The sequence below is a fragment of the Colobus angolensis genome, unplaced genomic scaffold (assembly GCF_000951035.1).
Source record: "Colobus angolensis palliatus isolate OR3802 unplaced genomic scaffold, Cang.pa_1.0 Scaffold181, whole genome shotgun sequence".
In the NCBI taxonomy this organism is placed as follows: domain Eukaryota; kingdom Metazoa; phylum Chordata; class Mammalia; order Primates; family Cercopithecidae; genus Colobus; species Colobus angolensis.
Window position 1 is genome coordinate 1,769,329 of NW_012114944.1, and position 14,631 is coordinate 1,783,959.

A 14,631-nucleotide genomic window follows, 5' to 3' on the forward strand; every position below is an offset into this window, starting at 1 on the left:
TGCTCAGGAGGCTGAGGTGGGAGGATCGCTTTAGCCTAGGAGGTTGAGGCTGTAGTAAGCTGATTGTGCCATGGCACTCCAGCCTGGGCAACAAAGCAAGACTCTCTCAAAAATTCTTCTCTACTAGAAGAGGCCAAATGGTCAGATGCATATTTCTCCAAACCCATCCTGACCTTGAGTATGTATAGGGTTACTGTACTTCATTCCTGACATATTTTGGTTTCCATGTTGGCACTGAGCTCCCGGTTTTCTATTTGGATGGTGAAAATTTGGACCCCGTCATTCACAGTCCCTTCCTAAGTGTAGGGAAAGGCTGGTTTCTGCTATTCCTTGCTATTCTGAAAGCTGTGGTTTGGGGTCCGTGTTCATGCTGGCTCTCAGTTTGATCAGATGCAATGTTCTTGAGAGGTGGGGATCTAATTACCAGAGAGGAGAGGAAACTAAGTACTCAATTATGGCTGGGCGCGGTGGCTCACACCTGTAATCCCAGCCCTTTGGGAGGCCGAGACAGGAGAATCACTGGAGGCCAGGAGTTCAAGACTAGCCTGGGCAACAAAGACCCCATTACAAAAATGATGAATGTAAAGAAGAAAATGTACTCAATTAAAAGGAAACATGATTTCTACCTGGAAAAAACCCAAAAGCAGTTTTGTGGGGTTTATTTGGTAAAGATGATGTCTCGCTGTGTGGCCCAGGCTGGCCTCAAACTCTTGGGCTCAAGTAATCCTTGCACCTCAGCCTCTGGAGTAGCTGGGACTACAGGGATATGCCACTGCACCCGGCTGACAGTTCTCTGGAGGCAAGTAACTTCACTTGCCCTGGGGTGGGATCGGAGATAACTGTGCTGTTCAGCATTTCATTTTGGAGTTATTTCTGTAGATCAGAAACCTTGTGGTCACGTGGCATCATTTTCAGGTGCACATGGTACAGGTGCATAAACTGGCACCCAGGTTCACCTGTTTTTGTTTTTGAGACAGAGTCGCCCTCTGTCATCCAGGCTAGAGTGCAATGGTACGATCTCAGCTTACTGCAACTTTTGCTTCCAAGGCTCAAACAATCCTCCTGCCTCAGCCTCCCAAGTAGCTGGGACTATAGGTGTGGGCCACTACAGCTGGCTAAATATTTGTATTTTTTGTAGAAATGGGGTTTCGCCATGTTGCCCAGGCTGGTCTCGAACTCCTGAGCTCAAGTGATCTGCCTGCCTTGGCTTCCCAAAGTGCTGGGATTACAGGCATGAGCCACTGCACCTAGCCCTAGAATACAAATATTTCATCACATTGTAACTGGGTTTTAGTAGCCTGGAGGCCCTTCACTCTGTTAGTCTGAACCTCAGCTCTGGGGGAGTGTCATGCTTAGTGACCAAGGGAGAAAAGGCAAGGCATGGAACCATGAGGTAGTCTCTCTTCTTACTGACAAACCCAAGCCATGAAAACAGCCCAGTTGAAGTCTGCTGAACCACCCTTCTTATCTTCCTCTCTCTCCTTTCCAGTGATCCTGCCCCACATTGGCAGTGCCACCCACAGAACCCGCAACACCATGTCCATGTTGGCAGCTAACAACCTGTTGGCTGGCCTGAGAGGGGAGCCGATGCCCAGTGAACTCATGCTGTAGCCAAACAGTAGAGATGGAGGGCCGGGAGGCAAACCGTACCCTGGTATTCTGTCAGACGCACCCAGGCTTGATTTGGATCCACAGGCACAGCCAAGGGAAAGTCTGATTCTCTGAGGAAAGAGTGATTCTGATAGATGTACTTGTCACATTGGTGGCTGGACACACTTGAGCCAAAAGTGTGTAATTCTATTATTAAATAATTCTCTGAGAGACCGTCTTGGCCTGTAAATGGGGAAGCTAACAAGTGCGTATGGCTGGGCATGGTGATGCACCTCTATGGTCCCAGCAACTCAGGAGGCTGAGTGGGAAGGATCCTGAGGCCAGTTCAAGGCTGCAGTGTGCTATGATTACGCTTTAAATCGCCATTACACTTAGCCTGGGCAATGTAGCAAGGACCTGTTTCTAAAAAAACATTAAAAATTCAAAGAGCATCTGTTTGAAAGTCACAACATCCAATGATCTGCCTGGCTCTGCTTCCCACCCCAGCCCTCAGCCCTGGGCATTTTCCTTATTGGAACCTGTCCAAACCACCTTACGCCTCATCTTCTCTGCCCAGATTCCTTCACTTGTCCCTCACCAAGGACGGGACAAGCAGAACCCAGTTGTGACCATGGCACTTGAATATGATACCTAGACCATCAGGAAAATTAAAGAGCCCTTCCAGAAAAGGAGTTAACTGGAAGAAATGAGAACTAGGTAAGGACGTTTAACACTCTTATTTTGATCAAGAACAATTAGAGGTAGGTGGATTTAATTTTAAAATTAGTTTCAGCACCTACACATGGTTCCCTTTGCCCATCCTGTCCCCCCAGCCCCTCCCTGCCCCTCCCTGCCCCCAGGTGGATTTTTTTTTTTAAATGACCACCTTACCCACTCCTCTCCAAGGTCAGGCCACAGCACTGCCATTGCCAAAGCCTGCTCTGTGCTCAAGGAATCAGCTTCCAGAACTGGCAGATGGAGTTTCCAACTTGAGAAGCAGGTCCAGGGAGCAGCACAAGATTAGGCAGGCCCTTGGAGAGCAACTGGGTAGACTGAAAGCAAAATCTTATGCATGTGCATAGCTCAAAGACAGAAAAGGAAGGCGGGGGAAGGCAGAAGGGAATGATTTGAGGGAAATGACCAGTTAACTTACTAGGTTTGGTTTAAAACAAAGTACTAGTCAAAGAAGGGCTGGCAAAGAGATATTACCCTCTTTTGTTTCAACCTTAATAACCTAAAGAAAAAGAACACATATTTAGAGGCATGAATATGACAAATTTTTTATTTCAAAATCTCAAGTTGTAACCAGCTATAGCACCACTGACATGGATGCCTTGATAGAACTCTATGATCTGATCACCAGAAAAGATTCTACATGATCACGCCAGACTATAATTAAGGCTAACCAATCAAAATTCAGGTACCCAATACCAGTTATAATCCAGATAGAAACTACAGATCATAAGAACCCTGGGACTGGTTTTCCAGGGAACCCTGGAATTATTTTTTAAGTGCTACAGCATGTACAAGGACACTGGCCCACAAGCTTGCTTCTCACACGTAGAAACTGACCGACTAAGAGGTAGATGAGAGATTCCAGGTTCCATCTAGCAGTGGAGAGGCAGGGCTCCAGCATGTATCAGAGATAAGCCCCAAAAGCAAAGTCCACTTATGCTTCAGCAGAGGTGAGCGGGCAGGCTCCTGGCACCACTTCCTCCAAAGGGAAGGGAAGGAGCCCTGTGTCACTGGCTCCTCTCCCTGGGTCCAGGTGGGTCCTCTCATTTTCTCCAGGCTTACCCACTGTGTCCCAAGGTTAATCTCACAAGACACTCGTCCCTACATCACGTAAAGGGTGGATGGGGAGCCTCCTAATACCATGTCAACATGACCGCTAACAAGGAGCCACACACACAACTGAATTTCACAGGACCCCATATCCTCTAATGGGCTCTTTCCCACATCTACTCGAAAGGAATCGTGGCTTTCCCTTTGGGCTTTTCTTCCTGGGAATCAGTCCATGGGAGATGCCAAGCCCCGCTGGAACATGAAATTATCCACAGATGTGTAACTGCATACTCTAACAGGAGAGAAAACACGCTCATTTTTGTTTCCAGCTACACATACTTAGCTTTCTAAACACAAAAACTGAATAATTTATCTGAATTATGCATGATGGTTTGGTATCTCTAAGAAAGCATATAAAACATAAAATGAACTCATGTTTGTGCATGAATTAAACTGACTTCATGAGTCCTAGGGAGATGCATTAACCTGTGCTGTTCCCCTGGGCGCACACTTGGCCTCACACAGGTGCCACCAACAGCCCCGATGGCACAGTGTCAGAGGACAGCAAAGTGGGGCTGGGGAAGTGAGGATGCAGGGCCCAGAGAGACCCTGGGCAGTGACCCGAGTGCCTCCAACAGTCTCAGATGCTACTTGATTATTTGTATGCTATGGGCTGTCAACTCTTAAACAGGCTACAAAATATTTACCCCATGCACTACCATGTTTGGATTTCAAACAATTTTAAACATTTGGGATCAGATTGGGGGAGCAACAAATAATAAAATTAGGGTCTGTACTGTTAAAGTATAGTATATAACAGTAATAAAACCCGTGTGGGGGCATTTTTGGTTAATTTGTCATCGAAAACAGTAATCTAAACCTGGGAGAGCCGCTATATGGGGAGGGGAGAGTGAAGAAATGAAGTGGAGAACAGGCTTGTCCTCGGGTAGGATGTGTCAGCTTAGACTGGCCCTCGACATCTGGATGGAGCAATGGGTAAATGTGCCATGGAAGACCCCACAAAATGACTCCACGTCATCAGAACAAAGACAAACACAAGCTCTTTTCTGACTTCCTAACATAGAACTGTAACATCTGTAATACAAGTTGGTTAAAATACTGCTCAAACAGCACATACGGAAACAATACCTTGTCACTCTCTACAAGTACATACTCCATTTACAATTTGGTTTTTAAACCAGAAAAAACTGTTAAAACATCTATCCAACAGTGATGTATTCAAAAGTATATACACCTAATAGTCCAAGAGAATGCTCACTCTGGACCCAGTGTCAGCACCAAAGTGCAGTGTGTGTGACTGCAAATCAGGTAAAAATAAAAAATACAGTACTTTCTGAGGCCTAGGACTAGCTCAGGATACACTTTAAAGCATTTGTGGCAGACAGGCGTGTCCTCAAAGGCCTTCCTTTAAGACAGGCACCAAATCACCACTGGTTACACGTAAGTGCATTTTGCGTCACTGTACAGGGATAATAATATTCCCATCAGAAGGTATAGGAAATTTAAGTGCTACACAGTTTTACAAAAATTGCTAGAAAATTTTTTTTGCACTTCAACTTTCAAATTTTTAAATGTGCCACTTTCAACATCAATTACAAACTACTTTCTGACTGCATTACTCAACCCTAAGGAAGAACCTGGTTTCAGGGATTGCATCCCTTTCCCAAGACGTGCACTTGATTGATTCAGAAATGCAGCAGCACAACTACAACATGTTAGTTCTCCGGTTATTAGTTGCTAAACCGTTTAAGAGCCACTGGGCAGCTAGAAGCCTCGAACCCAAAGGCATTAACTGCTTACCAAAAGAAACTCAGTCCGACAACTGGCCTCAGCATTGTCTTGTAAGGACAAACAGCTAGAGCAAAGTGCTGGGAAGATTGCTGCTCTGCCAGCGCAGGCAGGTGGTCTTTGAGTGCTTATACAGGTGGCTGGACTGACTAAACCTCTTGCCACACTTCAGGCAGGCGTAGGGCTTTTCACCTGTATGAACACGGATGTGTTTCTTGCAATCTGTCAAAGTCAAAAAAGTTTTGCAGCAGATTTTGCAGGCATACTTGCGAGCTCCCTCTACAACCAAAACATTGTGCTCTGATAAGGCCTTCTTGCACTTTGACAGAACATCTGCAGATGCTCTGGTCAATTGTGGAGGGCCAGGCTGGGAAGGATGGCCATTTTCAAATGAGGATGTAGCTCCATTCATCATTAGCTGGGAACTGGTAGAGTTTTCTGGGATCTGTGAGCTCCTGACAGAAGTTACAACTGGCATTTTGGGAGCTATGCGGCGATAGTATGGAAAGTTACTGGCTCCTCCCCTTGGGGAACCTATCATTACCCTGGAGAAGGAGGAGTGGAGGCCCAAACCAGACCTGGAAAAGTCCATCCCAAACTGTTCTCCTCCTTGGTAGCCTGAAGTCTGCACACACGGCAGGCCCATCACCTCCTGCATAGGCCTGACGAAGTGGGAGTCTGCAGGTTCACTAAATGGGTTCTCTACATGGGAGCCAGGGGCAGTGGATGGCCCACCTGCAGGCCCAGCCTCTGGACTCAACAAATAAGGGGCCTCGCTCTCCAGCCTGCAGTCACTAGTGGTGTTTGGGATATTATCATCATTGTTCTGATTTGCAGTAAAGTTATTTCCTCTGCTCTTGTTAAGAAAATTTGAAATACTAAAAGTGGACTTATGCTCTAGGTTATTTGTGACCTCCAAAATGTGGATATCACCTACCCTGTCTGTGCTAGACTGGGGATCTGAAAAACTCCGATCACTGCTTTCAGGGCTGAGGTCTATCTTCTCAGCACTGACCACAACTCCTTCCACTTCTACAGACTCGCTGCCTTCTGCTTGTGAGGTCACATCGCTCACTTCATCCTGAGGCTCAGGCGAGCTCAGGGGCTCAGATTTAACCACCACTCTCATGTGCTCCTTCTCACCAAGGCCAACCTCAGGATTTTCACACTGAAAACTACTTTTCTCAGTTGCAGCTTCCTGATCAAAACTAGTCTCAACCTGAGTTGCACGAGAGGCCATGGACAACTGTGCCATGTTGCCAGCACTGTTATCAGACTGGCTGGGCACCTGGGCATCTTCTTGAGTGCCAAAAGACTGATCAAACATGATCGCACTGTCTTCCTGGTTATCAGTCATTCCATCAGCTTTAGGATTATCCACAATTTTCAGAGAATCTGGTGAAAAGAACTCCTCCCGAGAATGAACCCCTGAAGGCCCATTCTCCGGTGTAACATCTGAAATGGCAGACTCATCCATGGAGGGTCGGAGGCGCTGCCTGGCCCGCTCTTCTGCAGACTGCTTGCGCTTATGAAGGCGTCTCATGGGGAAGGGCGTGCGCTGATCCAGGTTACTGCGCATGGAAGAGCTCATGGGGGCTGGCTGCTCCTCGCCATTCTGGCTGGAATTGAGGGCTGAGCTCACAATACTTAGTCCCAGCTGCTGTAGCATAAAGGAGCGCTGCATGCGGGCGTTCTGCTCCTGAACGCGCTCACTGGGGGGAGACATGGGCAGCGTTCTTGTCGTTAAGTAATGTTTACATGCCTTAACAACAGAGTTCAAATGCAGGTGAGAGGCTGCCAATAAGACATCCATAACATTGCTCTCCCCCAGCATGAGGGTGGAGGTATACATCATGTCAATCAGTGCAGCAAAGGCCTCTGCTGTCACCACCTCGCTATCCAGCTGGATCATGTTCATGGTCTGATCTCCTTCTGCCACTGAGAACAGGGCTCGGAAATGCGTACTGCATGCCGCCAGCACGGAGCGGTGGGCTTTAAAGTGTCTATTCCCTACCACAATGACACAATCACAGAGCTGGCCATGAAGTCTCTGGTAGTTCAGCTGCTGGAAGATTTGTTCAAAGTGACCAGGAAAATCCATGATTCTACAGGAAAACAAAAAATGTTAAGACCTAGAAAAGCTTCAAAGTCAGAACACAAAGGGTATGATGAAAAGAGTGGAATGGATGGCCAAGCTTGGAGCTTTGAAGCCTGTGATATCTCTGATAATGGGCACATACACTAAGAGCTTGTCATATAAGGAGCAAATGCCAATTCAGCCATCAGCCCAGGAGGCATGCATACATGTGGGCCCAGCTACTGACAGGCTTCCCTTTACTCTTCATATCAGCCATGTATAACACTAAGGGGCTAAGTTAGTAAAGACCAGTGTGTGAGTGATGGATATCTATCCCACAGAAGTCTGTTAGAGTTCTGCATTCCCTAACGATGGGGAATGAATGCCAAGAAATTCCAAAATCTTAGGAACCTTAAATAAGTGAAAAGGGCAAATTAATATTAGTGTGGAAGATTTCCAGTTATAGAGGGTAGCAGATTGCACATACGCATTTGCCCCCTGTTCATTCTTGAAACCCCACTAAAATGACACTAAGCCAGGCGTGGTGGGTCACACCTGTAATCTCAGCACTTGGGGAGGCTGAGATGGGCAGATCACCTGAGGTCAGGAGTTCAAGACGAACCTGACCAACATGGTGAAACTCCGTCTCTACTAAAAATACAAAAAAATTAGCCAGGCATGGCAGTGTGTACTTGTAATCCCAGGTACTCGGGAGGCTGAGGCAGGAGAATTGCTTGAACCCGGAAGGCGGATGTTGCAGTGAGCCAAGATCGTGCCACTGCGCTCCCAGCCTGGGCGACAGAGCGAGACTTCATCTCAAACAAACAAACAAAAAAAAACACTGAAGTTTTTTGGTTTCGTTGTTGTTTTAAAGGTATACACCCACAAGAAAAAAGAGAATGAGAAGGGCTTCAACAGCATTTTGGAAGCTGGGGAGCAGGTAAATCAGTGCTAACTGACTCAGCACACCCCAAAAGTGAAAATCCTAAACTGGCAGTGGATAAAACAACCTAACATATAAATCTCATTCCCAAAGGCCAAGGAACTGGTTGCCCTTGCCAGGGGAAATGGAATGAAGGTGTGGCTAAGGCAGGAGGCCTGGCTGAAAATCTATCCAATAAAAAAAACAAAAACAAAACAAAACAACCCTAGGCCAGATGCGGTGGCTCATGCCTGTAATCCTATAGCACTTTTGGAGTCTGTGGTGGGAGGACTGCCTGAGCTTAGGAGTTTGAGACCAGCCTGGGCAACAAGGTGAAACTCTGTCTCTACCAAAAATACAAAAAATTAGCTGGGCGTGGTGGTGTGTGCCTCTGGCCCCAGCTACTCAGGAGGCTGAAGGGGGAGGATCACTTGAGCCTGGGAGGCGGAGGCTGCAGTCAGCAGAGATCGCACTGCTGCACTCCAACCTAGGTGAGAGAGAAACCTGTCTCAAAAAAAAATTAGCTGAGTATGGTGGTGTGCACCTGCGGTGCCAGCTACTTGGGAGGCTAAGGTGGGAGGATCACTTGAGCCTGGGAAGTCAAGACTTCTGTGAACTGTGACTGGACCACTGCACTCCAGCCTAAGCAACAGAGCAAGGCCCTGTCTCAGAAAATAAAATAAAAATAAGTGAATGAATAAGAAAAAGAGAAGGAATTAATCAGGTCCAATATCTTGACTACAGAAAGAGAAAAGTAAGAATACAGAGGGTGAAAATGATGTAAGAAATGGTTTTTGTTTTGTTTTGAGACAGAGTTTTGTTCTGTTCCCCCAGGCTAGAGTACAATGGCGTGATGTCGGCTCACTGACCTCTGCCTCCCCGGTTCAAGTGATTCTCCTGCCTCAGCCTCCTCACTAGCTGGGATTATAGGTGCCCACCACCACGCTGGCTAATTTTTGTATTTTTAGTAGAGACGGGGGTTTTACCATCTTGGTCAGGCTGGTCTCCAACTCCTGATCTCAGGTGATCCGCCCGTCTTGGCCTCCCAAAGTGCTGGGATTACAGGCAGGAGCCACTGCGCCCAGCCAATAAATGGTATTTTTTTTTAATTTTGAGAACTGAATAAATTTTCTTATTAAGACTAACAAGGCCCAACAAGTACTCAACAATATGAAGATACAAATCCCCACACTAGGCTGATATCAGGAATAAAATTGGCATTTGTCTTTGCCATAGCAGCACTGCAAGCTAGAAGATGACAGTTCCTTCAAAATTATCCAAAAAAATAATTTCCAACTTAGAATTCCACACCCAGCCAAACTATTAATCAATTAGGATAAACTAAGGTATTTTCAGATAAGAACCCAAAGGTTTATCCTTTCTCAGGAAGCAACTAAGATTGCAGGAAACAGGAGACTCACTAGAGAAGACAGGCAAAGGGAATCCCAAGGATAATGATAAGGCCCCAGATGACAACTAGGCAGCAGGCCTGGAGAGCAAAAGCAGTCAGACTGGAGCAGGAAGGACTCCAAGGAGTGGGTCTCCAGGGGGGATGGAAAAAAAGAATAGATAGATAACCTGATGTGATTGGGAGTGCTTAGAATTTACCAGTTCTATCAAAATGTGAAGATGGGTCATTAAAAAAGATAAGAAAATTTTAAATGGATCAACGATTAACTCCAGGAAAAAAAAAAAAAAGGTTGTTTACTTGTAGGACACAATATGTAATTCACTTGTAGACAGTATTTACACAGTCATAAAATAAGTACACTAACCAAATGTGAGATACTGGGAAGATGAGAGAAAGCAACTTTGCATGGGGGGAGGGGGTAGAGGAGATGAGGTATAATAAAGTTAAGTCTTTACTTTCCTTATTAATCTAGAAATACAGTCTGAAATAGGTTATCTCAAAAAATAGTAATTTGGCATGTAAGTACAGAAGTTGGTTGAGCATGGTGGCTCATTCCTGTAATCCCAGCGCTTTGGGAGGCCGAGGTAGGTGGGTCCCTTGAGCCCCCAGGAGTTCGAGACCAGCCTGCGCAACATGGCGAAACCCCATCTCTTACTAAAAATACAGAAACAATTAGCCGGGTATGGTGGTGTGTGCCTGCAGTCCCAGCTATTTGGGAGGCTGAGGTGGATCACTTGAGCCCGGGAGTCAGAGGTTGCAGTGAGCAGAGATCACGTCACTGCACTCTAATCTGGGAGACAGAGTGAGACCCTGTCTCAAAACAACAACAACAACAAATGGAAGTCAATAGTGGAAGAAATAGCTGAAATAATTGAAAGTGGTTGCCTCTGAGAAGTGGGTAATTGATGGGGAAAAGGATGGGACAGGGGACTGCTGTTCTGTTGTTGTTTCTTTTCACTTATAAGACTCATGGAACTATAGGCTGGGTGTGGTAGCTCATGCCTGTAATCCTAACCCTTTGGGAGGCCGAGGTGGGTGGATTGCTTGAGCTCAGGAGTTCGAGACCACCATGGGCAACATGGCAAAACCCCATCTCAACTAAAAATACAAAAAGTAGCTGGCCATGGTGGCAAGTTCCCGCCATGTAGTCCCAGCATACTTGGGAGGCTAAGGCAGGAGGATTGCTTCAGCCCAGGGGGCAGAGGTTATAGACAGCGAAGATTGCTGCACTGCAACCTGGGCGACAGAGCAAGTCTCTGTCTCAAATAAATAAATACATAAAAATGTATAATCATATTTATAAAATTTTAAAAAAAAGGTAGATCCGTGGCATTCTAAAGGGATATACCTGAGATATCTGCAAATCTCCAAAATTCACAAATACCATCATGGCATTTCATAAGAAGGCAGCATGGGTGCCAAGTGGCTCCCCAGGCCCAACCACTTGCTCTGATGCCCCAGCTGTACAGTCTTACAGGCCAAAGTTGGTCAGGATCGTGGAAATAACTGAAATGGCAAACTGAGTCCACAAAACCCAAGGGTCTACTGTGGCGACTGAGACTATTATGCTATTCAGCTGTACTTGGAAAGTTAACTATTGGAGAAGCAAAATGCCTCAAAGCAGCAGCCACATGTTGGCCATATTGTTTTGCCTCCTATGTTTGTTGACCTCTGATGAATTTCCAACATCAAAATAGATCACTGAAACACACACCTTCCCACTGAGGTGTCTGCTCTTTGCTGTCATGTGTGAGAGATGGTATCTCCAAAGATGCAGCCACTGCCACATCCCTTCTTGCTTTACCAAGCTTTCCTGCAGAAAGCAGAGAGCCAGCAGTGGCAGGCAGCAGTACACACATCCCAGGTCCCCACCCAACTCACTCAGGGCCCACAGAGCTCAAGGCTTTGTGGAGATTAAAAGAAATGCAATTACTGCTCATAAGTCTATAGCCCTGCCTTAGAAAGTACACTCATATATGAATAAGTGCCAAGTTCCAGAGGGGTGATTATTCTGTAGCAGTAACAGGGAAGAAACATTCTGGTTTGAGGAATAAAATAAATTAAACAGGGAGTTGTGGTGGGAAGTTGTACAAGCCTCAGAGTTGCTCTTAGCGACCATGGAAGCTTGGGCCCAACAGGCAAAAACAAGGAACACCAGACACTCAGCGTTATTGCTTTCTCTCCTACAGTGGGGAATAGACCCAGTGTATTAGTCTGTTTTCACAGTGCTATAAAGAAATACCCAAGACTGGGTAATTTATAAAGGAAAGAGGTTTAATTGACTCACAGTTCTGCATGGCTGAGGTGGCCTCAGGAAACTTACAATCATGGTAGAAGGTGAACGGGAAGCAAGGACCTTCTTCACATGGTGGCAGGAGAAGAGTGTGTGTGAAGGAGAAACTGTCATTTATAAAACCATCAGACGTTGTGAGAACTCACTATCACGATAATAGCATGGGGGAAACCACCCCCAGGATCCAATCGCCTCCTTCCCTCCACGTGGGGATTACAATTTGAGATGAGATTTGGGTTGGGACAGGAGCCAAACCATATCACCCAGCATTGTAGTAACATGGTGATAGTAACAGAGGTAATGGTAGTGGTAATAAAATATATATTTTTTAATGTGCTTTTTTTTTTGAGACAGGGTTTCACCCTGTTGCGCAGGCTAGAGTACAATGGCATGATCATAGCTCACTGCAGCCTTGAACTCCTGGTGTCAAGCAATCCTCCTGCTAGCCTGGGATTACAGGTATAATAACAGTAACTACTGAGAGCCTGACAGTCACTATTCTAAGTACTTTTAATTTACATTATTTCTAATCTTCAAAACAACAGTGGCAGGTGGGAATTATTTTCCTGACTTAATAGATGAGGGGGGCCATAAAAGACTGACTTTGCAAATAAATAGTATTTCAACCAGGCATACTGATTTAAAAGGACAGTAATATTCTGTTCAATGCTTCTCTTTTTTTTTTTTTTAAATAAGCAATAGAGCTTATATGAGAAAAAGAGCTTACTTAAAAATTATAGGACTGGGCATGTGGCTCATATCTGTAATTCCCAGTACTTTGGAAGGCCAAGGTGGGAAGATTACCTGAGCCCAGGAGTTCGAGACCAGCCTAGGCAACATGGCAAGACCTCATCTCTAAAATAAATAAATCATCAAATTTTTAAAATTGTGGTCCCAGAAACATCATTTTGAGGAAATTTTCCAAGAGCCAGGGGACCTTTGAAAAGAGGCTGCTAAGGTAGCTAAACACAACCCCAACAAAGATAAAAGGTTTAAAAAATACTGGAAGATAGGCAAACAGTACCATACAATCTTTTAACTTCCCATCAGCCTAGAGATCCTCAGTTCTACACTAGATCCCCCATCATAGGCCTTGAGACCAACTCAAGTTCTCCACGCTCCTCTCAAAACACTTTAGGGATGCTAGGAACTTCCTGTTATACCTTGTTGGCAGACCATCTTCAGGCAATACAGAGGCTAATGTCTGCACCATAACTATGATTCCACCTTGGGAAAGTGGGACTCACTATTTGCAGGATATCCAAATGTGAAGGGGGAAGGGGTGTTCAAGATTCTGGGGAGCTGCAAATGACAGATGTCCACCATAGCATACCTCTGACAAATACGGCCCCTCTACATATTAATCCAGGTGACTTTGGAAATGCATAGTTTTACTGAGTAAGAGGTGATCTTCCTAGAAATGAAAGAAAGAACCAAACAACAGAAGGACAGATGAGCTGGTGTTACACTGTAACATCCTCAAGTACCAATTTATTAAGTCCTGATTATTCTGCCATGGACTGCTAAAGAAGTAGGGTAAATTTTCTTAAAAAAAGAAACTCTAGGCCGGGCGCCGTGGCTCAAGCCTGTAATCCCAGCACTTTGGGAGGCCAAGATGGGCGGATCACGAGGTCAAGAGATCGAGACCATCCTGGCTAACACGGTGAAATCCTGTCTCTACTAAAAATACAAAAAAAAAAACTAGCCGGGCAAGGTGGCGGGCGCCTGTAGTCCCAGCTGCTCGGGAGGCTGAGGCAGGAGAATGGCGTAAACCCGGGAGGCGGAGCTTGCAGTGAGCTGAGATCCGGCCACTGCGCTCCAGCCTAGGTCACGACAGAGTCAGACTCTGTCTCAAAAAAAAAAAAAAAAGGAACTCTAAAGAAATTAAAACAGAAAATTTAAAACTATTTGTCAACTTATTTAAAAATAATAATAAACAATTACAGGCAGGCACGGTGGCTCACGCCTGCAATCCCAGCACTTTGGAAGGCCAAGGCAGGCAAATCACGAGGTCAAGAGATCGAGACCATCCTGGCCAACACAGTGAAACCCCGACTCGACTAAAAATACAAAAATTAGCTGGGCATGGTGGCCCGTGCCTGTAGTCCCAGCTACTCGGGAGGCTGAGGCAGGGGAATCGCTTGAACCTGGGAGACGGAGAATGCAGTGAGCCAAGATCATACCACTGCACTCCAGTCTGGTGACAGAGCGAGACTCCGTCTCAAAAAAAAAAAATAAAAATAAATAAATGATAAACAATTACATGTTAACATAATATTTTAATAACTGGGCCGGGCATGGTGGCTCACACCTGTAAAACCAGCAAGCACTTTGGGAGGCCGAGGTGGAAGGATCAGTTGAGCCCAGGAATTCAAGACCAGCCTGGGCAACATAGTGAGATTCCATCTCTATATAAAAAAAAAAGTTATTTAAAAAATAAATAACTATTTTCCAAAAACATAAGAGGGGTATTGTTTTATATTTTGGCATTAAGAGAAGACAACTGGATTCTCATATTTGCTTCTGCATTCAGGTTTGTGATATCACACACTGCATGGCCTCTGGAAAACTCCACTCCACATTCATGAATGAGTAAAAAAAAGGGCCAGCGCAGTAGCTCATGCCTGTAATCCCAGTTCTTTTGGAGGTCCAGGTGGGCAGAGGCCAGGAGTTTGAGACCAGCTTGACCAACATGGTGAAACCCTGCCTCTACTAAAAATGTAAAAATTAGTCAGGCATGGTGG

At 45.6% G+C, this 14,631-nt stretch overlaps 1 protein-coding gene across 1 annotated transcript in view; it reads right to left on the reverse strand.

Moving 5' to 3' along the window:
• Positions 1–2,844: 2,844 nt before the first annotated feature.
• Positions 2,845–14,631, reverse strand: part of ZBTB5 (zinc finger and BTB domain containing 5) — a 46,807-nt gene continuing 35,020 nt past the window's right edge. The window contains exon 2 of the mRNA XM_011939441.1: positions 2,845–7,289. Coding sequence (XP_011794831.1) covers positions 5,252–7,285 — 2,034 coding nt within the window. The 5' untranslated portion in view covers positions 7,286–7,289 and the 3' untranslated portion in view covers positions 2,845–5,251. The remainder of the gene's footprint in view (positions 7,290–14,631) is intronic.